This window comes from Triturus cristatus, chromosome 4_2 (genome assembly GCF_964204655.1).
Source record: "Triturus cristatus chromosome 4_2, aTriCri1.1, whole genome shotgun sequence".
In the NCBI taxonomy this organism is placed as follows: Eukaryota; Metazoa; Chordata; class Amphibia; order Caudata; family Salamandridae; genus Triturus; species Triturus cristatus.
The window spans coordinates 674,246,114-674,272,712 of record NC_140586.1 but is presented as its reverse complement, the minus strand read 5'-3'; the positions used below and the strand labels follow the sequence as shown (position 1 = coordinate 674,272,712).

Sequence of the window (26,599 nt, the reverse complement as noted above, 5' to 3'; positions counted from 1 at the left end):
AGACAGGAGAAGTGTCCGGTGGAATCCAAGGATGGATTCTGAAGAAGGAAGACCTGAAAGCAGAGGAGACAGTGTTCAAAGTCACTTGCCAGTGACCCGGGCCCAGGAAGATGGATGCCCACAGTCGTCGGGTGATTTCAGGTGATAACAGGTGTCTTGACTCCTCAGCCACGAGGTCCAAGAGGTGTCAATGACAACCAGGAGCTGGATTTGGAGGCTCCCATAAAGTCTACGGCTTACTCAGGTGTCAGCAACCAGATTGGAGCCAACAAGCCTTGGCAACAGCAAGTCTTGTGGAAAGTGAAGAAAGCCAGCGGTGCAGACCAGCAAAGTCTGAGGGACTCACCCAGCAAGGGTAAGTCAGGGCAGGCCTGGAGCAACTAGGGGAGCCCTTTGGTTCAATAGAAAAGTCTTCAGGGGACCCACAAGCCAGCCGGCAAGGGATTGCAAAGACGCATCAGGAGGATTCACTTCACAGGAGCCCACGGTCATTCTGGACAAGGTAGGCCTCTGATCTTGGGTGGAAATTATACTGGAGGCTTCGACCATATGTGATCCAATGCACAAGTTCGTAGAACTTCAGGAAGGGATTGCACTCGAAAATAGTGCACGGTACCCAGGTGTTGCTGTTCCTCATCACTCGTGGGGTCCACTCGCCTCAGCTCTGCTGGGAACTCACGATGGCCATTGAGAAGTCAGGAAATCCACTTCTGGGTCTGCAGGGACTTCGGACTCCGGCGGGAGCGGGAAAGTTTGCAACCATTGATTCAAAGTTTTGGTGCCTGCCAAGCAGGGGAGTCACTCCTTGACTCCAAGGGAGATTCTTCAGTCTTCCAAAGGTAGTGGAATGTCGAAAGTCCAGGATTCTTCTAGTAGAGCGTCGTCCAGGGATATCTAGTTCGCAATGGCAAGGGTTCCCTATCTTATACTAAAGGAAAGGGAGGGACTAGCTCAATGACCACTCCTATGGGAGGGTCAGGGGAGGGGGTGGTTACACCCACTTCCCTTTGTCCAGTTTCACGCCAGAGCAGGAGCAGGTAGCCCCTGAACCGGTTTGAGCTGGCATATGCACAGAGGAGCCTACTGCTCCCCCAGTGCAGGACTTCAAAGCACTCTAGGAGTGCACCCACCCAGCCCCAATACACTAAATCCTGTCTGGAAGGTGGTGACACCTCCCTGTGACAGGATGCCTATTGTTGGGCCTCCTCCACTGTGAGTTTCGGTCAGCAGCAGGAGGGCCGCCCAGTGTCTGTGCTGGTGGCATCCATTTTGTGATGCCTGGGCTCTTTCAGGATTCTACCGTGTTTCCACAGTAGGTACATGTCTACCCCTCTAGAAGGGTGGGATCATACTCCCACACCAGTTACTGGTGGGGGGTATGATTCCAAAGTGTTTGACACCAAACAAGACATGTTTTGATGCAGCCATCCCAGAGTTAGCATTTACAGCGAGGTTGTAATGCACTTAAGAGTATATGGTTTAACCGCATCCACAAACCGCTACAGAGAATAGACTCTGAGAGCTGCAGAGGGGCCGTTCTCAGGCAGAGGCACCCCCTCACATGTAAAACAAGCACCCTGCCCTCAGGATTGATAGAGCCTGCCTTAGGGGTGACTGGTAGGCTTATGTGTGTAAGGTGAGATATAGGGAACCTATATCTCAGTGAGGAGTGCTAACACCACCTCACCCAGGCTGCAGTAGCAGGCCTGTGGTGTCAGATTCAGTCTGCTTCCCATGGGTGGCATAATACATACTTCAGCCCCTGGTAGGCCTGTGAAGTACCTATGCCCTTGGTACCTAAGGTACCATATACTAGGGGCTCATAAGGTACCACAGTATCCAATCACTAGTGCATCTAATATGCACTCCAAGTTGTTTAGAGAGAACAGAGAGGCTGGGGCCCTGATTAGTAGGGTCCCAGCCAGACTATAGCCAGAAACCAGTGTTAACATCAGAAAAAAAGGGGGGCAACATAAGTGCAGATCCTACTCTCCTACAAAGACCTAACAAGCATTTGCAATGCAATAGGTCTTGCATTTATGAGAGTCTGAGCTATTGGCATTGTAAATTACAATGCCTTTTATTTATGTGTTGTTTTTAAAACAGATAAATATAAGGCATTGTCATTTACAATGCCAATAGCTTAATCTCTTGCAATTGTGAAACCTATTGCTATTTGAAAGAATTGTGCTCGGAGGCTGTAATTAAAGCCTACTGAGTAGCGACACTTGTAACAGGAGGTGTCACCATGGCAGGTTACAAAATGAGAAAAGGCGATACTAAGGAGGGACTACTAAGCCTCTTGACCAATGAACAGCCACAGTTTACAGTGGAAAATGACACAAGCCAAATGAAAAATATGAGCAGAGAGTGGACGGAGCTTCACGTCCCTTCCTGAATACAGAATGCCTCTCAGAGCAGCGCATGTGCTGCCCAGGCTCGACCTAAAAAGACACTCTCTTACCTTAATGCTACACAAACAGGACTCCCTGATGGTACACCTAGGAACTATTTACCACATGGTCCACAAATCAACTTGTAGCTTTCAAGGCACGACAAGAGGTTTGGTTCACTGAAACATAGTTTGTGGTTTCCAAAACTTGGAACCTCAGGATAATCCCGAAAGAGGCTGCAGGTAGCACTCTTAACTTATGAACTACTGAGGGGCTTCCGGTGCAAAGGTATCTTCAGAGTCATTCACAAAAAGGGATTCCAGTCATGGCCTCAAAACCATATCTATTCATCTCCTGACTCCGGTCGGGCTGACCTCCAGCTCGAAACTGACAGCCTTCTCTTCCACCTCAGCGTTAGCTCCAACATTCCAATAATGAGGTTGCAGGAGGCTCACCTCTGGCTGGAAAGGGAAATTCTTTACAGCTGAACACATCCATACACCTCTTTCAGAAAGAAAAGCTTTCCCAGTCAGTAAACAGAACAGAAATCGTTTTCAACCCAGATAAGTCTAAATGACAGTAGCATCAATGTGCAGTGCAAGATAGTGAAACACAGAAGAGAAAATCGCTGGGAGTTCAAGTCATCAGGATGTTGAACGGATTGAGCCCACGCCTGAGGTTAGAGCAACATGACAAGTTTCAGAAAACACCTGAAAAGCAACTGGTTCTAGAATCTTGTGTCAGTTGGACTCTGCTTTCCCCATTATCTCAACGCCCTGACCCTTGCTTATCTGCAGCTCTAAGTGACGGAAAGCAACGTGCAGCGAGATATACATGAAATAAATAAATACATGCAAACCATAGCTAAAAACTTGTGAAAGTTAGATTTCTTTTCATTTAAAAAGATGGCATGTGATGCGTTTCTTTTTTCAACAGATCATAAAGCTATTAAAAAGTGATACACGTTTGAAGAAATATGCCTGCTATATAGTTCTTTTTACATCTGCACATTTATATGAAAATAATGACAATTTACAAAAAAATACTTGCATTCCATTTTCTCCCTCAGGGGTTAGAAGTTTTAAGAACATAAGTTATCGGATATGCCATATGAAAATCCCATTCTCAATAAATGAAATTAACTTTATGTCTCTTTTTTGATATTATTTTTTAAACATGGTCGTGGCATAACACATACGATTGTGCTGTCCTTTCATTGCTAAAGCATTCCATCGTTTTTACCCCTACATTTAAATTTCAATTGCACTGAATATGAGTAGTGATATGATATGAGTCTATTTCCTAAACTGTAATGCCACATAATATTTGAAAATGCACTGTATGCTCATAGCACACTATCTTACCTGTAAGTACTCAAAGAATAGGGCTGGAAGGCCTATTTTGCTGTTATTCGTGATTTCAACCGTTCCAAATCGGAAAGTATTAACATAAAAAACTTTAAACTAATACATATCACTGTAACATAATACCGTTGTACTGCAAACCAGGGGATTAAACCATTACGTTGTGTGGGGGTGAAATGGCGGCCACCGGGCTCTTGATTATTTTCCTCTCTTTGACATATAGGCATAAATGTGCTGTGCCTCTGAATAAAACGGGTTTCTTTTTTATTGTTTTCCTTGCAGTGGCCAAAATATATATACATACTTAAACCGTCACCTGGATCGGATTAAAAAGGATTCGCCCGTGGGTTTCCTGGCTGTTGATTTCCATGTTTGGCCAGATTTCCATGGAAACAGATCTCCCTTAGCAGATCCGGCTCTGAAGGGCATGGTAAGAAACAGTACAGCATGTCTTTGAGAAAACAAAGCAATAAAACGTTGGCACCAGAAGGTCGAGTTGACATCCGCCATTTTGCTTCATGATCCACTGCTTGGCTCGGTCTCTGCGAAGTATTCGCGTGTTTTTTCCTGATTAGCCTAAAAAGTGTTTACAATATGCTAAAGCCCGAAGACGTGCGAAGAAAAGGCCAAGGAGGCAGAAAGAAGTGACTGAAAAATATGTTTTCCATTAAGAGGGCGGAGTAGTAGAATATTTACCCAGAAACCTTATAGTGGAAGTGTTACAGTAGAGTTCACCAGCGTGATTAATTTCATTGAGAGTCAAATATAAATGCAGGGATTTGCCGTGCTCCAGGCAAACTAGAGATGACATTTTCTCAAGATTTATGGAGTAAATCGTCCCCACCACTAGGGGGCACCCTGAAGTTGCTGTTGGTAAGCCATTGGTAAGTGCTGGCCCTGTATAATATAACAACAATTGGGTATTTCTGAACCCACTTTCCTCCAGCAAAGAGGAAGACTGCAGGTGGTATTGGAGAGGTAGCCCGTGGCTAGGGACATACCTGCCAAGTGGATCAAAGTCATACACACCACCCTTAGTCAGATTTGGTATTTTAGTCAGCCCCACATGGCATATTGGGACTTAATCATAAGCGAAACTAAAAAGTATAAGTGAAACTAGTAACAGAATGCAAAGTGCTGTTGCATAAAAAAGCGAGGACTGGCTGATGTGTCACAGCTAACAAGTGCTCATTTAGCAGCTGTGCATGGGGAAAATATAGTGAAAGAAGAGATGCTAAACTATCCTGATCTAAATATTGGAACATGCATATTTCATTTTAGTACAATTGAGTATCTCTTTTAGCAAAGAACAGTAAGAAAGCGACTTATTGACATTCTCCCGACAGTGTAATTATGGCTCTGGGAAATGTTCCTTATGGCATTCTATGAATGCACCATTTATGATATGATATGATAGGCTATTTATATTGCGCACAGCTACTCCAAGGAGTGTCTCCGCGCAGTTCTAACGGAAGAGTCAGTGAAGGAGAGTTAGACCTGCACGAAGAACCAAACTTTCAGTTTTTTTAAGAAAAGTCCCTCGTGGAGCGTAATTACACTGGATGCTTATTCCATGCAGACTCGCCCAGAAAGGTTAGCGATCTATCTCCTGCTCTCTGTTGCTGGATCCTAGGAGTGCATGCCAGATATTCATTGGTTGATCTTAGTTGTCTTGGAGAGTTGTCGAAGCTGAATCTGATTCTAAGGTAGATTGGTCATCTATAATAGAGGGCTGCGTGTACCAGTATCAAGGCCTTAAATTTAACTCTCTTCCTGATGGGCAACCAATGTAGACCCTGAAGGTATGAACTGATATGAGTCCGCCTTGGAATATTGGGCAAAGGTCGAGCCACCGCATTCTGGATCACCTGGAGTTTATCCATTAGGTTTTCAGGAAGGCCTAAATATAGAGCATTGCCATTGTCTATGCGGGATGTAATCAGTGCCTGAATAACTGTTATCTTTGCATGGAATCAAAGGAGAGGCAGAACTTTCTTAAGGAATCTCATGATCCCAAAACAGGTCCCTGCCAACCTTTTAATTTGGGGAGTGAAAGAGAGTCTATTATCAAAAGTAATCCCCACGTTTTTTAACAAATCTTTTTGAGGACTGGGGCGGGATCGTCACCTGGCCAAAAAGTTTGCCAGAACTTTGGCTGGAACAACCCAAAGAAGAGAATTTCATTTTTTTCCTCATTGCATTTCAATTGTGCCTTTGCTAGTCAATGAAATACTGCAGTAAGGCAAATTTTAGTATGAGTGTCCTTCAGTTCTGCTCCCTTGTTCCACGAGAACAGCAACTGTGTATCATCCACATAGGATATCATTTTGCTTCTAACTCTTCTGCTAACTGGGCCAATGGGGTATGGTATATATTAGAAAGCGTGGGGCTCAGAGCTGAACCCTGGGGAACCCCTGCATTTACTTCTTGGGGGCTTGCAGACAAAGGGGAATCCAGACCTGTTTGCTTCTGTTTTCTATAAAAGATTTTAGCCAGATACGAGCTTGCCCTGACACTCCGATATCTTGAAGACGATCTAGAGGGAGCTTATGCGGGATTGGGTGGAAAGCTGCTCACAGGTCTAGCATCAGTAGCTGCCACCCCCATGTACAGGGTTCCTCTAATGTGTTCCAATACATCTACCAGAGCTGTTTCTGTGCTGGTCTCTAGAGCCTTATTGACTAGAGTGCAGTAGCTTGTTTATTTCTAAGAAGTTCGACATTTGTCTATTCACCTGCTTCCCTTAGATTTTGGAGAGGGCAGGTAGTAAGGAGATATGCCTATAATTAGCAGGGGAAGCTAGATCTGCTGCTCGCTTTTTCATGAGTGGCAAAATCATTGCCTGTTTCCATACGCTAGGGACGGTAGCTGTCCTTAGTGAGGTATTGAGAATCTCATTGACCACTGGGTTAATGATGTCTGCCCCCGCAACTAAATGTTTAGGGGGACATGGGTCTCTAGGGAAACCTGACTTTACAGTTTTTAGGGCCCTAAGAGAACACTCCCGAGAAATAGGTTCAAAGAAGCTCAGCTTTATACTACTCTTAGTATGCTCCTTACTTTGTGATATTGGCCCTGTGTCAACAATCAGTATCCTGCCTGCTGAGAGGCTAGCCTGAATGCTTAAGATCTAGGTAGAAAAAGAGCTTGCAAGCTTTTCATACCAGTAGGAGTAGGTGCAGGCCGATGGAGTCATAAAGCTCTTAACAATAGAGAAGATGTCTTTTGAGCTACCTGCCTTTCCAATTCGCTCCTCAAAGTAAGCTTGTTTAGCTTGAGTTACTGCCACATAATATTCCTTTTGTGCTTTTTTAAAAGTCACTTTGTCCACTGAGTTATATTCCCTTCTCCATTTACGTTCCAGTGCCTTGCAATGCTTTTTTCTGTTTTTTGAGTGGCTGAAAACCAGGGTTTGGAAGGTGTGCTTCTGTGAGCTCTGCTCTGGAGGGCAGGAGTCAACTCCTCTGTAGCATTTCTGATCCAGTTATTGTATTTGAATACATCATCCTCCAGAGTGTCTGATAGGACCGGAGTGTTATGTTTTAATACCTTTGTGAATTCTAGAGGATCTATCTTGTTAATGGCTTTCACATTAGGGGTTAGCCTGCTTGATAGCTGATCAAGTTTTGCTGAGAGCTGCCAGGCAAATCTAATCAAATAATGGTATGACCAAATCATTGATTGTGGGTCTTTCATTTGTAATGCCACATTAGAGCAATCTTGGTCCAACATATGGCCCCCTTGGTGTGTTGATTTCACCACATAAAGGCTGAGGCTGAGCAGATTCATGGTCTCTTTAAATTCCATAGCCTCGCTGTTGTTTAATTTATCTAGGTGTAAATTGAAATCACCTAGAAACAAAAAATATGAGTATCTTATGGCTAGGTGTGTAATGGCTTTATCTAATGAGTTTGAAAAAAAGCCAGTCTATCCTGGTGTCCTATCGACTAAAACTCCTGTTACTGAGTGCTAATATGATAGGGTAATTCAAAATCCCAAGGCTTCTGCTCTCATCATATCATTAATCTCTGGACATTGGCATCCCCATTGCTCTTTTACGATGACTGCCAGTCCACCTCCCCTACCCCCTTGACGATCCTTCCTATAAATCTTGAAGCCCTTAGGTATAGCCATTTTTATAGTGGGTTAGATTCTTCAGAAAGCCAAGTTTCGGATATGCGCAGTAAATCGAGACTCCCTTCCTCTAGAAGGTCAAAGATGTTATAGGCATGTTTTTGCTTTGAGCATGCGCTAACCAAGGCAGCCCGAACTGAGGTCGCTCTAGTCTTGCGTTGCCTTGTCGGGGTCCCAATATGCTGACTATTCCCTCTGGTTAATTGGAAATTACAGACTGAGCAGCTAGTATTTAACCTGGCCAGAGGGGCCGAGTGCTCTTTTTGACATTTACTGATCATCGCAATGTTCAAAAGATCAGTTTAGCTGTATTTAATGCAGGTCTGGGGACTCCAGGGCAGCGTGGCTGGTGCTGAACGCTTCCGGGATGCTGACGGACATAGACGGCTTGCCTTAGGCGTGCCTTTGGTGTGCCAGTTGTGCGCCTGCTGCGTGTATCCGCACAGCGTGCCTACATTTAAGCTTGAGCCCCGGCGACGACTAGAGCACGCACTAACCAAAAAATGACGTCTCTAGTCGTCTGACCCAGAAGACTCTTTTTCTCCCTTACTCAATTGAAATACCATTTCCCCCGAATAGCTGCAACAACACGAAAACAATTAAAACATTTGGACTTTAGTTTTGTTTAAAAAACATAAAAACGAGTTCAGGTTAAGACAACCACAGTTAAAAATAGTTAACGTGCAGCAGCAAAGAAACACCGTGCAAATCAAGGACCAACCTTCATTTATAAAATTGAAGACCGTCTGCTTGTCTTGGAACATATTTGGGGTCCCTAGCACCAGTCTCGGGGGTGAGTGCACTGTTTTAAGTAAATTCTAAGGAGGGTTAGGCCAGATTCTGTCCTTATCTTATGCCTCCCTTTCTTGCCTTCTGAGGACTGGGGACTCTGGCCCACAGCGTGGTGGACTCCAACAGATATTTGATTCCCCTTCCGATTTAGGTCGGGTGGACTGTCCTCCAGCTGCATACACGTGATATATGATCTTAGAAGCTTGATACTTGGTATATATCCCTCCCATGAGTCTCTTTCTTTCTTTTCCCTTTTCTTTTTTTTCCTTTTTTGTTGGTATTGTTCAAAAGAGGTGAAACTTGGCACGGGACATGGGGGAGTGCAGGGGAGAGTAAAGGGGAAAGGGGAAGTTTTGTTCTGGTTGGGTTTGGTGCAATCTTTCATAAAAAGGGACTTTAATGATTTAGATCTTGTGTACTTTCCAATGCTGAAACTTAGATCTCATAACTTCCATCATATAGACTTACTACCTAGAATTATTATTGGTAGCTTGATTGTCGTGTGTAAGTGTAGCTAATGAAAATGGAGTTGCAGTGTCTGCAATCATTTGGCTGGTTCAATAGTTGTTGGTTTTGATACATATGTTTTGCACTATGTGGTTCAATAAAAACATTTGGTATTAAAAAAGTGAGTTATTAATTGGAGGCATGGTTGCCCACCACTAGTAATACAGTTTCTAACCTGTTAGGTACAGGCAAATGTTTCAGTAACTTAAACCTGAGCTCAAGCCCCAATAATTATGACACAATGCATAAAGGTTATACTTAATGAAACGATTAAAGCATTTAGAAGTACTAAAAGAGTTAAAAAATCAAAACAAAAACCCAAAACAATAAAAATCCCACTCCAATTTTTAAAAATTAAGAAACTTTTTATCACCAAAATGACTCAAAATCCAATAATGAAAACTGGAGAAATTAATCTTTGAAGATGTAAGAGAAAAAGTGGTAAGAAAAAGTAAAGTTTTAATAGAAAGTACTGTTTACATGTGACCAGGACCTAAATGCGATTTCAAACTGACCGTGATGGTCTGTGGGTTCGCCCCCTTCAATGATTTTACCTTGTGACTCAGTCTCTGAAATGGAATCAAAGTCCGTCAGCGGGGTGAGGCTGCAGACTGCATCCTGGAAAATCCTTTAAAAGTAGTATAGCTGTTGGATGTAGCCCCGGCTGAAGCTGTTTCGTATGGTAGGAAAGGCTCTCAGCACAAAAGTTAGAATTTTAATCCCAGGGAAATCTTCTGCTCATTGGCCAGACATTTCTCGTGCCTTCTCTCAATCAAGGTATCTTCACTAGCACTTAGTCTCTTTTTTAAGAGCTCAGAATCTTCCAGTGGGGCAAACCTGCAGGCTGAATTTGGGAAGGTCTCACCAAATTCAAGTAGGTTAACCTTGAGGGTCCGCTGAAGAGGATTTTCAAGAGGCAAAAGGTCCGAGAAGGACCAACTTAACTTTCTTTCCCAGAGAGATCATGCCTTGGGCAGTTTGACTTGGGGTGGTTAGTCCAGGTCCTCCGGAATTCTAGAAGGTTTTTCTGAGGTTTCAGAATAAGTCCTTCAGGGCAGTACTAAGGCTCCCAGGATTTTAGGGACAGCACTTAGGGATCAGGACTCACTGTAGCAGAGGCCAGACCTCTCCTAGTTGCAAATAGTCACTTCAGGAAAAAGGCCTATTGCATCTTGTGATGTCCCTGTCATCCAACTGACGTTTGGAGTCCAATATTTTGTCTTGGGTACAAGTGGGAGCAGGTCCAACTCTTCAAGTCTCCTCACAGGTCTCAAACATCAGTTGTAGTCCTTCTTCTGTTCTTCCTCAGGCCTAAAAGGGTTCAAAGAGCTGATGTTGAGTCCCACATTTGTAGAGGTCAGTAGCCATGGTGGTTGAATCCTCGACACCCCTTAGGCAATAAAGAAAAAGTTTTCAGGTGCAGTTCTACCCACTTTTACAGCACATTCTGTATGTTTAATTACACTGGCCCAGAATGGACTATACTATACAAGATAGCACAGACATTCTGCTCTTGGAGGGAGGGACACATAGATGTGTTTAAGTACTTAAGCAGTACCTTCCTCCCTATATACACCAAACTGGTTCTTGGACCCGCTCCCCCTTCCGCTGGGCGGGTGCCCAATATGCCACATATCCCTTACACTAAACTATGAATGAGCAGGCTTCACCTCTGTGCCTTCAAGATAATGTATTTTCCTAGAACCTCCCTTACTGCATTTCTGAGCTGATATGTATAACACGTTCCAAACCTAGACCATCCTGTCACTTGGCCTAAGCCATTGTGCCTTCCCTGCGAGAAATTTACACACCCTATTTGTTGTAGTACACGGAATTCGATTCACCAACCTACAGACATGCCACAAAGCTAGTCCTTTTCACCTCCATAGAGACCATGACTTCTAATTCTAACAAAAATCACAGCAGCCTATACAGAGAGGAAAAGGGTAAAGGGAGGAGAGAGAAAAAAGTGATGTGAGGATCCTCACACTTCCTCCCAGACTGATTGGTTGCGGGCAGTTAAAACAATATGTAAAATGGACATTGGTGTTGGGGGTTACTCTAGCAATAGGATCTGGGACAAATTCCAAAGTTGGTATGGAACTGTAACATCTTAAGGTGTTGTCCTATGATTACACCTGCGTGAAACTGGTAACCAGGGAACTGGTAGGACTGGATCAGTAGGGCCAGAGTCCTAATTGAAATAGGCCTGAGGTTGGAGTCGGTTGCACATCATGGCCTGGATTTTGCAGACATTGGTGATATGAGGTCATAAAAAAATAGAATCCTGCACAGAGAGTTCAATGCACTTGAGTCCAAACTAGTTCATTTTTTAAATTCTGGGAAAATGAAAATATGTACAATGGCGGCAATGAAAAGAGTAGTGACACCAAATGATAAACAAAAATGTGCTACAATTAGACCACACAAATACACATACAATATACAAGGTGTTGAAAATCATAACCAATCGTAAGTATGATCTGCTTGGGCAAGATTGTGCAAAAGGCAGGAAGCTAAAGTTCTAACCTGACGCTCCTACTGCAAGGTACTACCTCCTCAAAGGTACCCCGATGACTGCCAGCCATGGAATGTTTTGGGAAGCAACTAGACTCCAGCTCCATTCTCCTTACATAAGATAACATCCAAGATAGCCATGAATTCTGAAATCCCGCTTAATGCAGGATTCAAGTTAGTTTCTTTTTGTTGCTGCGTTCAGTCTTGTACACGCAGCCTTTCCTTCATTCCTTATCATCATCATATCTAGCACCATCATATCTAGCATCATCATATCTAGCACTCCATTTGTGTTTAACATCCAGAAAACACCATTTAAACTTGTTATTCCCTGTAACTTTAGAGTTCCTGACACCACTATGTCATGTAAACATAATTAATATAAAGCACTGACAGGGAACTTGCTTGTACGCAAGTGCACATTAACCTCCAGGAGCTTCAGGCTGGGAAAAAGTATCATTCTAAAATCACTTTTCCTAAATACTTCACCATTAAATTGGATTATTATAAATATTGAAAATAGTGGTTAAACTGTTTATCTAGCTTGTCCAAATCCAGAGATCATAGAATTAATATTTTAACCTGTATTCTAGTTTTCATCATAGGATAGCCAGAGTCTTCTACATGGAAAATACTTTTTGGGGCTTGTCACTGCAGGGACTTGGTAACATTACATTCTACGTATTCCACTTTTAAATACTATGCACACTAACTTATGGCCTACGTAGGGGTGACATTAACATTTAAAATGAAGATTTTTTCCACTTTCAAATGAGTTATTTTGGCAGGTTGGGCTGCAGGTTTATATTTCAACAGTGAGTGTACACTGGTAGGCCTGAAGCAATGTTTTCCTCGGTCACACTAGTGGATAGCACATTAAGTGCTGCAGTCCACAAGTGATATTCAACTTTACATGCATTGGGGTTTTTCTGCACCATATACTATGGTCTTTTAGGAAATCTAACCAGTAGTCCTACTCAATCACAGTAAAGTCGATAAACTAGTTGATCAAAAGCAAAAATTCCAGGTGAACTAAATGGATGGCATCCATTTGCAACAGTAATGAAAGGTAATCCTATAACGTCATAATTCTTAAGGAGACCTACACTCATCAAACATATGTTATGAAAGGAACAATGGTATAGTAGTAGGAAAGATAGACTACATGATACATCCTTATTTATTAAGAAATTACTTCAAATATTTATCCAAGTTGGTAGAAGTGTGAAGAAAGGCACATACATAGGAGGGGAGGTAAACCGCAGATGAAGATGAGGTGTGCAACAGAGCAAAAACCAGGCACCCATTTATATGGTATTCCCATCATATATACTTACATTTAACATTACTGTACATCCCTGTACATTTCAGTGGGAAGAAATGTTTAAATGAGCCCACCAAAAATGGCTGTAATATTGCATGAAACATTGACTGTAAACAGTTGAGGTTAACACATGACAGTCAAGTCAAAATATCTTTATTCGATTAGTAAGATATTAATTGATCGAAACAGTTACAGAAATACATCACAGATAAAAAATTCTAAGAATCCAGACAATTCATTTCAGCAATAGGTCAGTTTCCTTGTCCTCAAAGACACACATAGAAATGAGGCGATGCTAAAACAGATTAAAGAATCAGACAACATTCGTACAAAATGTAACGCAGGATGACATTGTCTAAAATCTAATTTACGTAAAAGAGGAATTAAAAACCTTTTACGGTGATTACAATAAAAGTTACAAAAAAAGAAGCTGTGCAAATCAGTTTGTAACGAGAGATCATCGCAAGGGCAGCATGGAAGATCATTACTGGAATAAATACCACCCGGGTAGCCCAGCATACACGGGATATAATTTAGGCGAAATCGTAACAGAACAAATCTGTGCCGAGGGATTGTAACAAACTCCAGATAGGAGGGTATCCCTTCGACCTGGAATGGGCCCTCCAAATATTCCCTTATAGTAGGTTTATTATAAAGTGTATTTCTTCCATCATTGGAAAAGGCTAAAAAGCGAGTTTTTAAAACCTTTTTGGAAACCAATACACAATTTCCCGGTGATTCAAACAAACTCCCAGAGTCTAGGGTATATAGGGAATTTTCCACATATTTTAACCATGGAATATTCTCAACACGTTCCATGGCTAGGCAGTCAGTTATTATTTGTTGGGAGAGGGGCACAGTATCTCTGGACCATACAGAGTGCCATAGAAGGATAGGGGCTACCTTGATCTGATCAGTTATATAGGGGATATTTAGCTCTTGATGTAGTTTAAAATTGGGACAGCTACTGGGGAGACCAACCATAGATTTCCAGAAACTGTTCTCTATTACTTGTGGATCCTTTACTTTAACATGGCCCCATACTCCAGCACCATAGGCTGCTACTGCATTAGATGTAGCCCCATAGACTTTCCTTACAATAGCTGGGTTTCTTATTCCCAATTGTTTTGAAAAAGAGCGTATTGCATTAGTACTTTTTTCCAGCAACATATCTCTCGATTCGCCACCATGTTCCCCCAAGCTGCTCGGTAGTCAAAGGTAACCCCTAAATAGGAAAATCGATCTGTCTGTGCTACTTTGCGGTTCGAGATAAAAAAAAGCGGGGGGATTTTTCTGCTTCTTCCCTGTGATTAATACGAATGACTTAGATTCATTTGTATGAAGATCCAGGCTTTTCATGAAATCTACATAATTATTCAACATTTTCTGGAGCGATCTTCCTGTGCGTGCCATTAAAACTGCATCGTCTGCATACATTAAAATTGGAATGCGCGTCTTATTTATTCTCGGTACATCTAAAATCGATTCAAGCAGTCGGGACTCCACCCATTAGTATAAAGTGGAAACAGAAAAGGGGCGAGAACGCACCCTTGGCAAACGCCTCTCATTACTGGGAACCATCTGGTGCAATCCCCCTGGGAGCCATATCTTACACAAGCTTCACTCCTCACATACAGTTGTCTTATGAAGTTAATTATTCCATTATCTATCCCCATGTCCCTCATTATCTTCCATAAATGTGAGTGAGATACAGAGTCGAATGCTGTGCTAAGGTCCATGAAGGCCAGGTAGAGGTTGCCTTGCTTAGCTTGGGTGTACTTTGCAATAAGCAAGCTCAAGTTCAGTCACTGATCTTGGGACCCTTTACCTTTTCTAAATCCATATTGTGCACGGATTAGGATGTTATTTGCCAAAGCCCATGCCTCCAGTCTATTTAGTAAAACTCATCCCATAAGTTTGGCCGTACTGTCAAGAAGAGAGATCGGCCTATAGTTTCTGGGATCTAATTGAACCCCTTTTTTATAAATTGGGATTAAAACTGCTTTATGCCAAGAGTCCGGGGGTCCCTTTTTGGCTATGGCATTAAATGTATTAGTAAGCAAAGGGCTCCAAAGGTCTGGGCAATCTGTAAAAAAATCTATTGGTGTGCCGTCTATGCCGGAGCCTTATTACTAGAACATTGTGCTAGGGCTGCCCCTATCTCCGTATTATTAAAAGTAAGGGGTTGGCCGAACTCATCTGCCATCAGTTCTGGATCCATTCTCAAACCGTTAAACATTTTGCTAAAATGCTCTACCCATGAATCCTCATCCACATGTGTGTCCAGATTAGGATCGGAGCTATGTTTCAAAAATGGAGCATTAACCATTAACCAAAAGTCTCTCGTATTATTTGTAACTGCAGCATTCAGTAATTTATCCCAGGCCTCTTCTTTCAATATCTTTAACCTGTGTTTCCTAGCCTTAAAATAACTCTGCCGGGCCTGTTTCACCATGGCGGGATTTCTTGGAACACACTTGAGGGGTCGATGTAAGTGGGAAAGTGCCTTCGTGCAGTTATGATCAAACCATAGAGGTCCTATAGATTTATGTGATCCACCACTCTTCGAAAGTTTCTGATTCACTTCCAACAGAATAGTTTCGAAGGCCTCTATTGTGAGCTGAGGATCCTGGTTTGGATCTAAACAAATAACTATTTCCTTCATTCTACTAGATACAACCTGGGGAACAAGGACAGTTTTATCAATACCCTCCAATTTAAGTGTCATCCCATTCTTTTTTTATATGACTGGCTTTATATGTAAGAGGTTAGTACCATGGATACCTCGCCATTTCATAATTCAAGTTAAGGGTACATGATCACTGAAGCCTGAGGATTCAACAGTTATATTGCTAAAAGCTCCTACCAATGTGGCTGAGGCTATTATAAAATCTATTACTGTGCTATGCTGTGTAGAGCAAAAAGTATCACACAGAAAGCCAGTAAGTTCTGACCGAGGGTTCAAAATCTCCAAATCTTTTACAACAATGAGTTTGTTGAGGGCATTGCCATATTGGTTGTGAGCAAAATGAACAATCCCACCTGCATCCTCATCTGTTAAACCACAGATGGAGGTTGATAGCAGAGGACAGGGGTGCACATTAAAATCACCCACCCACAGAACTGACGGGTCTCTGTTACAAGAACCAGTTATCCTGTTAATAATTTCCTCCACAGTAGCGACAACTTTGTACATTTCACCCCCAAATCGGTTGTTATAAAAATGAATCTATAAAATAGTACTGTCATCTGACCCTTTAGGAAGTAAGATATTGAAATACTGGCAGTCATTGAAAAAAGTTGAGACCTCAAACCGCAACGTGTTCTTCAAAAGTGTCACAATCCCACCCTTCGCCCTACCTGCCAATGAGGCAATAGCAGGGGTATAATATGACCTATAGCCATCTATATTAACAGGACCCACTACCCAAGTCTCTTGTAGACACACTAAGTCAAAAGAAGCAATGTATTTTATCCAGTCAGGGTCCAGTAATTTCTGCGCCAGACCTGCAATGTTCCAAGAGATGGCTTTGAGGGTATCCATATCCCTTACAATGGGCACAGCGTCTCCCTCACTCATCCGAAGGTCACATCGTGCAACATTCGGGGTATCCACCCTAGTACACCACCAGTCACAGGGCTCTAGATCCAACAGTGGTAAAAAGCGATTTGCAGTTGGTAGTGCAAGGGTAATATTTCCTCTGTGCTGTAGGAGAGGTTGAGACTTGGAATTAAAAAGAAGAGGTTCCTGGGCCCTGTCACCATCGAATACTTGTTGGTACGACACTGGTTTATAAAAAAAAAACAAGTGGTAATACAAATATTTGTATTGTAGCTGAGGGTTTATCAGGTAATAGTTGTAATAAGACTTTCGCCATAGTAGGAGATTTCAGAGTTACAACCACACAATCCCCTGGAATAGTTTTTACTTGCCTTCCAACCCAAGAGACTCTGCGGGCCATTAAGATGTTGCAGAGACCCTCTACCTGACCATTCGTGGTTTTGCAAAGCCAATGACGGGTTTTATGAATTAGTTGGGTTGTGGATTCTACTTGGTCATTTCGTAAGGTTGGAGTGTTTGCTAAAATGACTACATAGGGGGATATAGCAGGAGGGAGATCTAACCTATGACCATCCTCTAAACTAAGAGAGTGGTTGGGGCTTTTCTCTAACCTTCTGGCTGAAGACTCCTGTACCTGACCCCTTATCTCTAGGTGAGGATTAGGCTCAGGCTCATGCCTTTGCCCTGGGACATAGACCACAGATGATTTCAAGGGGGGATTAACAAGATTATGCCGAGATGGGAGCCGGGAACCAAGAGTGCCACCCTGGGTTTTCCATGCCACTATGCCACTACCCTGGGATTTGTGCTAGTGCTTGCCATTACATTAAGGTCACTTTCTACAGGGTTATTCATCTGGCCTTGAATGGTGACCCTAGTCCCACCCTCACAAGATGGCATATGTCTTGAGGGTACTATCTCCTTTATGGCTTTTTTGATATACTCTAGTCGCAGAATTATGGGGGCTAATAGCTTTCTAACTTTGTCTACTAAATCTTCCATATTCTGGCCTTTGGGTAGGGCAACTGTATATGATTGTTGTAATATTTCACTATTATCGGCTGTTATATTTCCTGGGGTAATTTTACCTCTCTTAGGATTGTTTATGGTTGTATTTCTGGCTGGGCCCTCTTTTTTTTTTTTGTAGTGGTGCCACAACTGGTAGAGGCAGTGGAGTCATTGTCTTCAAGGGAGGGGTACAGCTAGTCATTACAAGATTAGTGGAGGAGTCAAACATATCCCCTTCGGGAATCGAACTTGATGGCATATCCTTATTTGCGGCAATATCCCCCCCCCTAATGACAGTCTCCTCTCAGCCCAGTCAATCTCCAAAGCTATCGCGGTAGAGGCTTTAGCTAAAAAAAATTCCAAACAGGTAAAGTTTACCTCTTCTGTTGCCGTATGCACAGCTTTACCCCTGCCTTCAGCAGTCTTGTTCCTTAAGTTTTTAACCATTGATTCAGCAAAACTTTAGAGCGTCCCCACGCGTGTCCCGCGCCACTGGCCGGCTCTCCTCTTATTAGCGCAACTGCACCCTAGTGCTGTCGGGCATTGTGGTCCTCCAGGACCGGAGAAACAGGGCCCAACAGGGATGACCAACAGGGAAGCGGTTGCACCCACGCCGCGGGACGGCTCTCCTCTTATTACCGCGACCGCACGCTGTCGGGTGTTGTCGACCTCCAGGAATGGAGGAACAGGGCCCAACAGGGAAGACCAACAGGGAAGACCAACAGGGAAGCGGTTGCATCTGCGCCGCGGGCCGGCTCTCCTCTTATTAGCACGACCGTGCGCTGGTGCTGTCGGGTGTTGTGGTCCTCCAGGACCGGAGAAACAGGGCCCAATAGGGAAGACCAACAGGGAAGTGTCTGCGTGATCACTGTGCACATTTACCAACACTGAGGTGAGGCACTGGCGCTAATAACACAAAATGTAAAGTCCATAGAAGAAGATGTTGTATTTAAACACTGTTCTCCTTTTAAAGAAAATAAATAAGTAGTATCTCCAATATTTTATAATTGCCCACTTTAAGATGGCTGCCGAGGTCACTACAAGACTAGGTTACTGCAATGATAGCTATCGGTGGAAAGGAATGCTTAAATTGGCCCAGAAAAGAGGCCCCAACATTTCATGAAACACTGAGTAAAAACAGTTGAGAATAACACCAGGCAATCATGTGACTACAGACTGAGTCATTCCACTTTTTTACCAGTACCGAGAAGGATTTCTAACACTGATGATATGGAAAGTTATAACATCATACAGAATGGTACTTTATTCAGATGCTAATGCCTTTTTTAAAATAAGGACTAATTTTGATAAAATAAAATTGCCTGTCCCAAAATGGCCACCATGGCTTCCACTAGACTAGTCTATGATAGCAACTATGTAACATGGAAGTCCAAGTAGCACGCACCCAAACATATAACTTATAAAACCGCCGCCCCTTTTCATACTGACTTTTCGCAGAGGAGCAGAAAGGTTCCAAACAGCGAAGATGTATCATCCTTGATGAAGTAAGTCACTGACACAAGGACAGTTTGGCTTGATGCTAAGATAACTCTTGTTCTCTAACCAGTTGTGGTTTGTGGTACTGTAAATTTCGGAACCATGTTGGCAGCATGGTCCTACCCTGCCGATTTTGGTATCAGCGAACCGCAAATGACTAATGCGGTATGTATGAGTGTTTTCGTCATGTTTCACCGATGAATTCACCGTGTATACGATACTACATGTCGAACCCTCGTGTTCCATTTTAAAAGGGTAACCTTTTTGTGGTTGCCCTCAGATAGGCTGCGCATTGAGGCCATGCCTAGGCCTAAAGGACAAGCAATCTTCCTTTGACTTCTTTGTGACCTATGCAAACTGACTCCGCTGCCCGAGGTCAGTCCTGCCCGGCCGGTTCCTTTTACTGCGGCCTTATGGGATTAGCATCAGGGCCCAACACATCATAAAGTCGTGTATCCCACGCGACTCCTGACTAATCCCTTTCACACCTGACTCTGTTTCCTACTTTATGGCTTGTTTTACGAGGAGGAGGTGTCCGTTTTATTGGGGTCTGCTGATATCTGATGAGGGTTCTGAGCCTCGCTGGGTAAATAATTATGTGCTGACCGAGCTGAAATGTGGGATTATCATCATGACTGTGCTCTTTCTTTGAAGTGAAAATATGTGAACGACCACTTGTAAAATAGGGGCGGTGTTGCCCAGAGCGTAATATTCTGTATATAAGAAAAGACTGGTTTTTGGTTGGGAGCAGTCTCCTGAGAACATACACCGTGTTGTACTTCTCGGATACCTGTGATTGGTCTGCAGCCAATAAATACGATCTTTGACTTCACCTAGAAGACTCTGTGTTTCTGTGGTCTGAAACAGGAAGAACTCGAAGTCTTCGGGTGTGTCCCCTGGCACCGCTGGGTTGTTTCTGAAAAACCCAGTACTTCAGTTGGCGCCCAACGGGGGGTGATTTCAGCAGTACCGGTCCAAGCCAGAGGTTCGTGAGGAGCTTCGTGTGAAAATTCTGGAGGAAGGCCGCCACTTCATCGACCCCTGCATGTCGACGTGGTCCGAAAGTCTTTACTGCGAGGTTCTCCGCGTCCCGACGGCTACAAAGGACTGCTGCCCTGACTATCGCCCTGTTTTGGACCCTTGATGATTTGGTAGAGCGAAACGATTTAACGAGTCTTCTGGTGACGTCATCGATACCTCAGTTAAGTATAAGTGGAGCGTCTCCCAGTCCTTAGTTTGGTTTGGTATCCCTTTGGGATCGCTTTGATTTGGAACTTGCAAGTGCCAAAGCCGAAGGACTCGTGTATTCACGAGACTATCGTATTCGATAATCCTTTGAAGTTTGAAACTAGACTAGTGAGCGACGATGCCTGGTTCTAGTATATTTTGAAATTTGTTTTGTTTGGGTTGTAATAGGGACTCCCGATTAGAGGATTCGTGTCCGGTTCCTCCAATTGGAACTCCAACGTATGAGCTTTATGTGAAACATGGCGTGGGCCCCATTGCGTATAATGAAGTATGGATCCGATACACCAGGAAGGATGGTGTTTTAAAATGGCCCCAAAATGGTAGTTTCGACACAGAAATCCTAGATAACTTAGAAGTTAAATTATTTAAAAAGAAAGCCCGGCCGGCGATGTTTGATTCTTTCCGCCTATGGCGAAAGGAAGCCAAACAGAAAGAAATTAAATTAGCCAAGAAAAATAAAAGAGAGAAAGGTATGTCGATAATGCAAGCAGCCTTGCAGTTTAAAGATAATGAAGAAGAGCAAATGATGAGCAGCTGCACAGGCAACGTAAATTAGTGATTGATAAATGCTACCCAGTTTTGCCGCCCCTTCAGCAAGATGCGTCAGAAGAAAAGGAGAAAGATCCCCTAATGTCACATTTGCTGAGTTCGCCACCCCCGTATGCGCAGAGTGCTACAGCGCCTCCGCAGCCTTTAAATGTACGGCCTCTAGTTAATTTGCCGCAAGCTTTCCCGCAGCCACCAGCTCCTCCTCAGCCGGCTCCTATGCCTACGGCGCAGCCCTCTCAAGGGCCGCCGGTTTCGCTGCCTATCTCTTCTGCGCTTCCTGCGACTTTACCTAGTACATCAGCTGCCTCCCTCGGCGCTCTTCCTGATACGACCCCTGTACCTGTATCTGAACCCGTTTTTCTTCCCTCTGTCTTACCCCCTGTTCTTGCCTCAACTTCTCCTTCTACACGGCAACGAATAGCTAGTGTGGTCACTAGTTTTATATCGCCTCTCTTTGGGTCATCTAGTACGACCCCTGGTTCACAACGTACGCAGTTGCGTAGTCAGCTGCCAGGTTCTGAAGAGAAAGAAGTATTAGACCGTATGGCATATAAATGGATTGTTTTTCCTTCAAGATATGATATAGAGTCTGTTGTAAATGCTTTCCATCAATGGGAAGCACCGATACAGAGATACGTTTTCGAGAAAATGTGTGTATTCCTCTGTGAGGAATTGGAAGATCATGGTTTGGACTTAAGCCCGCAGGAATTGTGTCATGTACGGTTTGAATTTGGAAAAGGTACGATTGTGGGTCCCGATGTTGAGAAAGCAGTTGCGACATTATCGTCTTTTAGGATCGAGGGTCCTTCTCAGTCACTGTTTGAACGTGACTCCTCTGATAGGAAGGTTAGACAATACCCTATGAGAGAAGTCCCTCCGGTATGGAAGGACGCGGTTGCGGCTGATGCCGCTAACGGTATTGCTGCTATGCCAGCTCATTTCCAGCGTGTTTGGGTACATGTTCCTTGGAAGCGATCAGAAGTTTTAGCCCTTAAGCAGACATTGCCTGACCCCCGTAAAAACCCCGCAGGATATTATAAGGAGTTATCACAGACTGCAGAATCGTGTGTCATGAACCTAGCTGACATAGATATGTTGTTCGGGAATGTCGTTCCGCAGCCTTTATGGGGGTTGATTCGTAATGCAGATCATGCTGCAGAACTAGGTGGCACATGGGCTAATATCACTCCTACAGACACTAGACAAGTTGGTGGTGCAAAACCTGAGCCCTTAGTAGCAGAACTCCCTGGTAGAATTATTACCTACATGAAGACTTTAATGCCAGCGATGCGTGTGAATTGGGATAAATTATCCGCATGCAAACAAAAGAAAGACGAAACAGTGTCTGATTTCTTCACCAGGTTTGAAGAAACATTTATCGACCACAGTGGTCAAGACATGAGTACGGAAGGTGGTCAACGGTTACTTGTTGATAAATTTGTGCATAATTTGCTTCCCGAGTTGTGTAAGAAGTTAAAAGATTCAGAGAGTTCTTGGGCTGATAAATACTGGCTACTGCACAGTATTACGAAAATAGGGATAAAGATGAGAAGGATAGATCAGACAAGAAAACAAAAGAATTAAAGACGAAGGTTCTTTTACAGCAGGCTTACCCGCCACGTGGAGATCAGAATAACTATAAGCAAGGTCAGAGTAACTATCAACAACCCCAACAGTTTCAGAGTAACTCACAAAGGTTCGAGTATTCCTGTGGGTCCCAATCAGTGTTCGTATTGCAAACAAGAAGGTCATTTTAAGTATAGTTGTCCTATATTGTTGCAGCGCACGAATAATGTTTATGGCGCGAGAGGTAGAGGTGGTCAGCAAGCTCCTAGAGGTAGAGGGCGTGGGAATGTTCTCCAGAACGCGCGTCCTCTTCCGCCTCAAAATACGATGAACAGTTTTGATCAGCAGGCCAATGTAACCGGTGGGACAGCTCAGTACTATAATAACGACTATTATGCAGAAGATGGAAATGCGGAAGGTGATGATTACTAGGACAGCCATAGACAGAGAGAGGGAGTTGTTTCAGTGCCAGTGGACCAGAGTGGACCGTATGTCAAGGTGACTACAGCGGGTGTATCAGAGCCTTTTCTATTGGATACTGGTGCTGCAAAGAGTTCAATTATGCACTCAAAACTCCCTGGCGCGCCTTTGTCTGGCAAAATGAATGTTTCAGTAGGTTTTTCTGGCGCCCCGGTTAGGAACCCGATCTCTAGTCCTATGCCCCTTTCTGTTGGACCTTGTGAGCTGAAAGCACCCCTTATCCTAACGACAGGTTGTGGTGAAAATCTGTTAGGATTGGATTTGTTAAAGAGATTACATGCGACATTATATTGTTCCCCCTCGGGAGTACAACTTACACTGGGTAGGGAAGTGATTTCTCCAATGTATTTGTCGAAGAATAAACTGCCAGCTGAATTGTCGTCTCTTCCGGATGTCCTTTGGGCTTCTGGTCCTAATGATGGATGTGGGTCTCTTGGAAATACCGCCATATGTGGTCACTTTGAAAGCCAATGTTAAATTGCCACGCATTCCCCAGTACAAGATCTCTAATGAAGGTGAGAAAGCGTTGTTAGCGATCATCTATGACTTGATTGAAAAGGATGTAATTGAAGAGACAAGAGGCAACGTTTGCAATAGTCCTGTTTTGCCTGTTTTTAAACGTACTGACCCCTCTCAGCCACCTGTTTACAGGTTTGTGATCGATCTTAGAGAGGTAAATAAGATAGTTGTGCCCCAGTTTCCAGTTGTCCCTGATATAACTGCCTTGTTAACTATGATCCCAGCTTCCGCTGCTTGGTTCTCAGTGAGTGATTTAAAGAATGATTTCTTTAGCATTCCGATTGCAGAGGAAAGCAGGGATATTTTTGGTTTTAGTTTAGGAGGTCGCAGCTTCCGCTTTAAATGCGCTCCGCAGGGCTACTGTGAAAGTCCATCAATATACAGTCAGGCTTTAAAGGCGCAGCTTGATGCAATTGTCTTACCTAGTGGTGCTACCCTTATTCAGTATGTTGACGATTTACTAATCGCCGCGGATACTGAGGAGATTTGTAAAGAAGCTACATTGTCATTGTTGCGTCATTTGTCTGCCTTTCATCACAAAGTGTCTCTCTCAAAACTGCAATATTGTCGACAAGAAGTGACCTACTTAGGTCATCTCTTGTCGAAGGAGGGAAGGAAACTGACCCCAGAAAGAATTCAGGCCATTGCACAATTGAGCATGCCAAGAACACAGAGAGAAGTGCGTGCTTTCTTGGGTATTACTTCATACTGTAGGCAGTGGATCCCGAGTTTTTCTTTGCTGGCAAAACCTTTGATAGCATTAACATGCAAAGATACATCGAATCCCGTCCCATGGTCTGAAGAGTGTCAGAAAAGTTTTTCGGAATTACGTAAGGCATTATGCTCGGCTCCTGTATTGGGTACTCCCGACTACAGTAAACCTTTACATTGTATGTTCACGAGAAAGAAGGTTGTGCGTTGTCAGTGTTGACACAGTCTTTTGGAGACAGACAGCGTCCATGCGCGTATTTTTCGTCGACTTTGGATCCGGTAGCCAAGGCATTGCCAAGTTGTTTGAGAGCCACAGCGGCAGCAGCTGTTTCTATTCGACAGTCTGCTGGGTTAGTAATGAACAACACGTTGATTGTGATGGTGCCACACGCAGTGGACACGTTATTAAACAGGACCAAGACACAGCACTTAACTAGTGCTCGATTGTCAGGTTATGAGTTGACACTGCTAGCGAGTCATGTGCACATAAAGAGGTGCAACACGTTGAATCCAGCTACTTTACTGCCGATTTCAGCAGAGACAGATGAGATTGAACAGCATGATTGTCTGTTCAGAACAGAAGACGAAACAAAAGGGAGAGTGGATTTTAAAGATACTCCCCTGGTTGAGTGTGATGGTACCTTATGGGTGGATGGCTCGTGTTTCAAGCTTTCCGAATGGTGATACGACTGCTGCATATGCTGTCACGACTTTGCACACGATTGTTGAAACTGCACGTATACCACATAATTCGGCTCAAGCAGCAGAATTAATTGCACTTACAAGAGCATGCGTGTTGTCGAAAGGAATGAAAGTGAACATATATACTGACAGTCAGTATGCCTTTGGCATGGCCCATAGTTTTGGGCGCTTGTGGAAAGAACGTGGGTTCCTGACTTTGCATGGAACTAAGATTCAGAATGGTCAGTTAGTGAATGATCTCCTTGAGTCGCTGACCTTGCCATTACAAGTCGCGATTGTGAAATGCAGTGCCCACAAGAAGATTATTGATGATGTTGGTCGTGGTAATGCGTTTGCTGACGAAATCGCGAAAGAAACAGCAAAAGATGTGACAAATCGAATGTATGTTGCAGGCCCTGCAAGATGGGTTGGTGATGTTGGAATGTGTGAAGACACGATAGAGAGTGTGAAGTCCCTTCAAGCTGAAGCCACAGAGAAAGAATTGAGCATGTGGAAAGAAAGTAAGGGTAAATTGGATGAAAATGGTTGTTGGATTGATTTGTCAGAACACCGGCGATGGTTGTTACCTGATGCATATGTGCTTCCAGTGGTCACGATGGCACATGGAATGGCGCATATCAGTGTGAAAGGGATTTGTAAGTTGTTGGCTCCAGTATGGCAGAATGCTGGAATTCCCAAGTGTGCAGAGAATGTGGTCAAAAATTGCATGGTATGTTTGAAATACAATCCTGGTAGGGGAACCCCAACTCCAGCTGGTCATTTTGCGCCTCCAACGTATCCGTTTGAGGTTTTGCAGCTAGATTTCATCCACATGGAAAGGTGCAACAATTTGAAATATGTACTTGTTGTTGTCTGCGCTTTTTCAAGGTGGATCGAAGCATATCCCCTAAAAGACAATACTGCCTTATCCACAGCTAAAGCCCTTGTCAAAGAATTCTTCCCTAGGTTTGGAATGCCAAGAATGGTATGGAGTGATAATGGGAGTGAATTTGTGGGACGAGTGATGAAGAATGTATGTGAGGGACTAGGTATAAAGCAGAAATTCCACGCTGCAAATCACCCCCAATCAGCTGGACTAGTAGAGTGTTACAATGGCACATTGAAGCTCAAATTAGCCAATATCCAAGCGAGTTCTGGTCTTAAACGGCCTGACGCTCTGCCCTTAGCACTCCTATCAACAAGAATGGCTGTGCATTCACGGGTGGGACTTAGTCCCTACGAAATCGTGTTTGGCCGCCCGGCCAATATATGGGGAGTGCCAAGGCCTACAAAATTCAGTGAGATCGAACATCCAGTACTGCTTGATTATTTGTATGAATTGACGGCTAAATTGCGTGTTTTACACCAACAGGTGCATGATACTCTGCCCTAGGTCTCTGAAGCTCCAGGACATCCTATCAATCCTGGATCATGGGTGCTGGTCAAAAACTTCAAAAGGACGAAGAATGATGAGCCCCGTTGGACCGGCCCCCATTTCGTCCTTCTTTCCACGAGATCGGCTGTTTGAGTAAAAGGGAAAAAGAACTGGATACACGGCGTTCACTGCAAGAGGGTCCCTTTGCCTTTGCCTTACGACCAGTGGGTCCAGAAAGGGATCGCTGACTCAGAGACAGAGACTGTGCCTCGTTTCCTGCCGTTTAGCGATGCACGAGTAAAAGGAACGCTTTCTGAGAAGGAAAGCGATGACATCTTGCAAGAGACTGTGCCACCGTCAATTCAATTGGAC

General features: G+C 43.7%; 1 protein-coding gene across 2 annotated transcripts in view; it reads left to right on the top strand.

Moving 5' to 3' along the window:
• The window catches only part of FGGY (FGGY carbohydrate kinase domain containing), a 2,161,252-nt gene that overhangs the window by 1,555,509 nt on the left and 579,144 nt on the right, over positions 1 to 26,599 (top strand). For both annotated transcript variants that reach the window (XM_085602490.1, XM_085602489.1), the window contains one exon: positions 4,040 to 4,187. In XM_085602490.1, the coding sequence (XP_085458616.1) occupies positions 4,040 to 4,187 (148 nt within the window). The remainder of the gene's footprint in view (positions 1 to 4,039; positions 4,188 to 26,599) is intronic.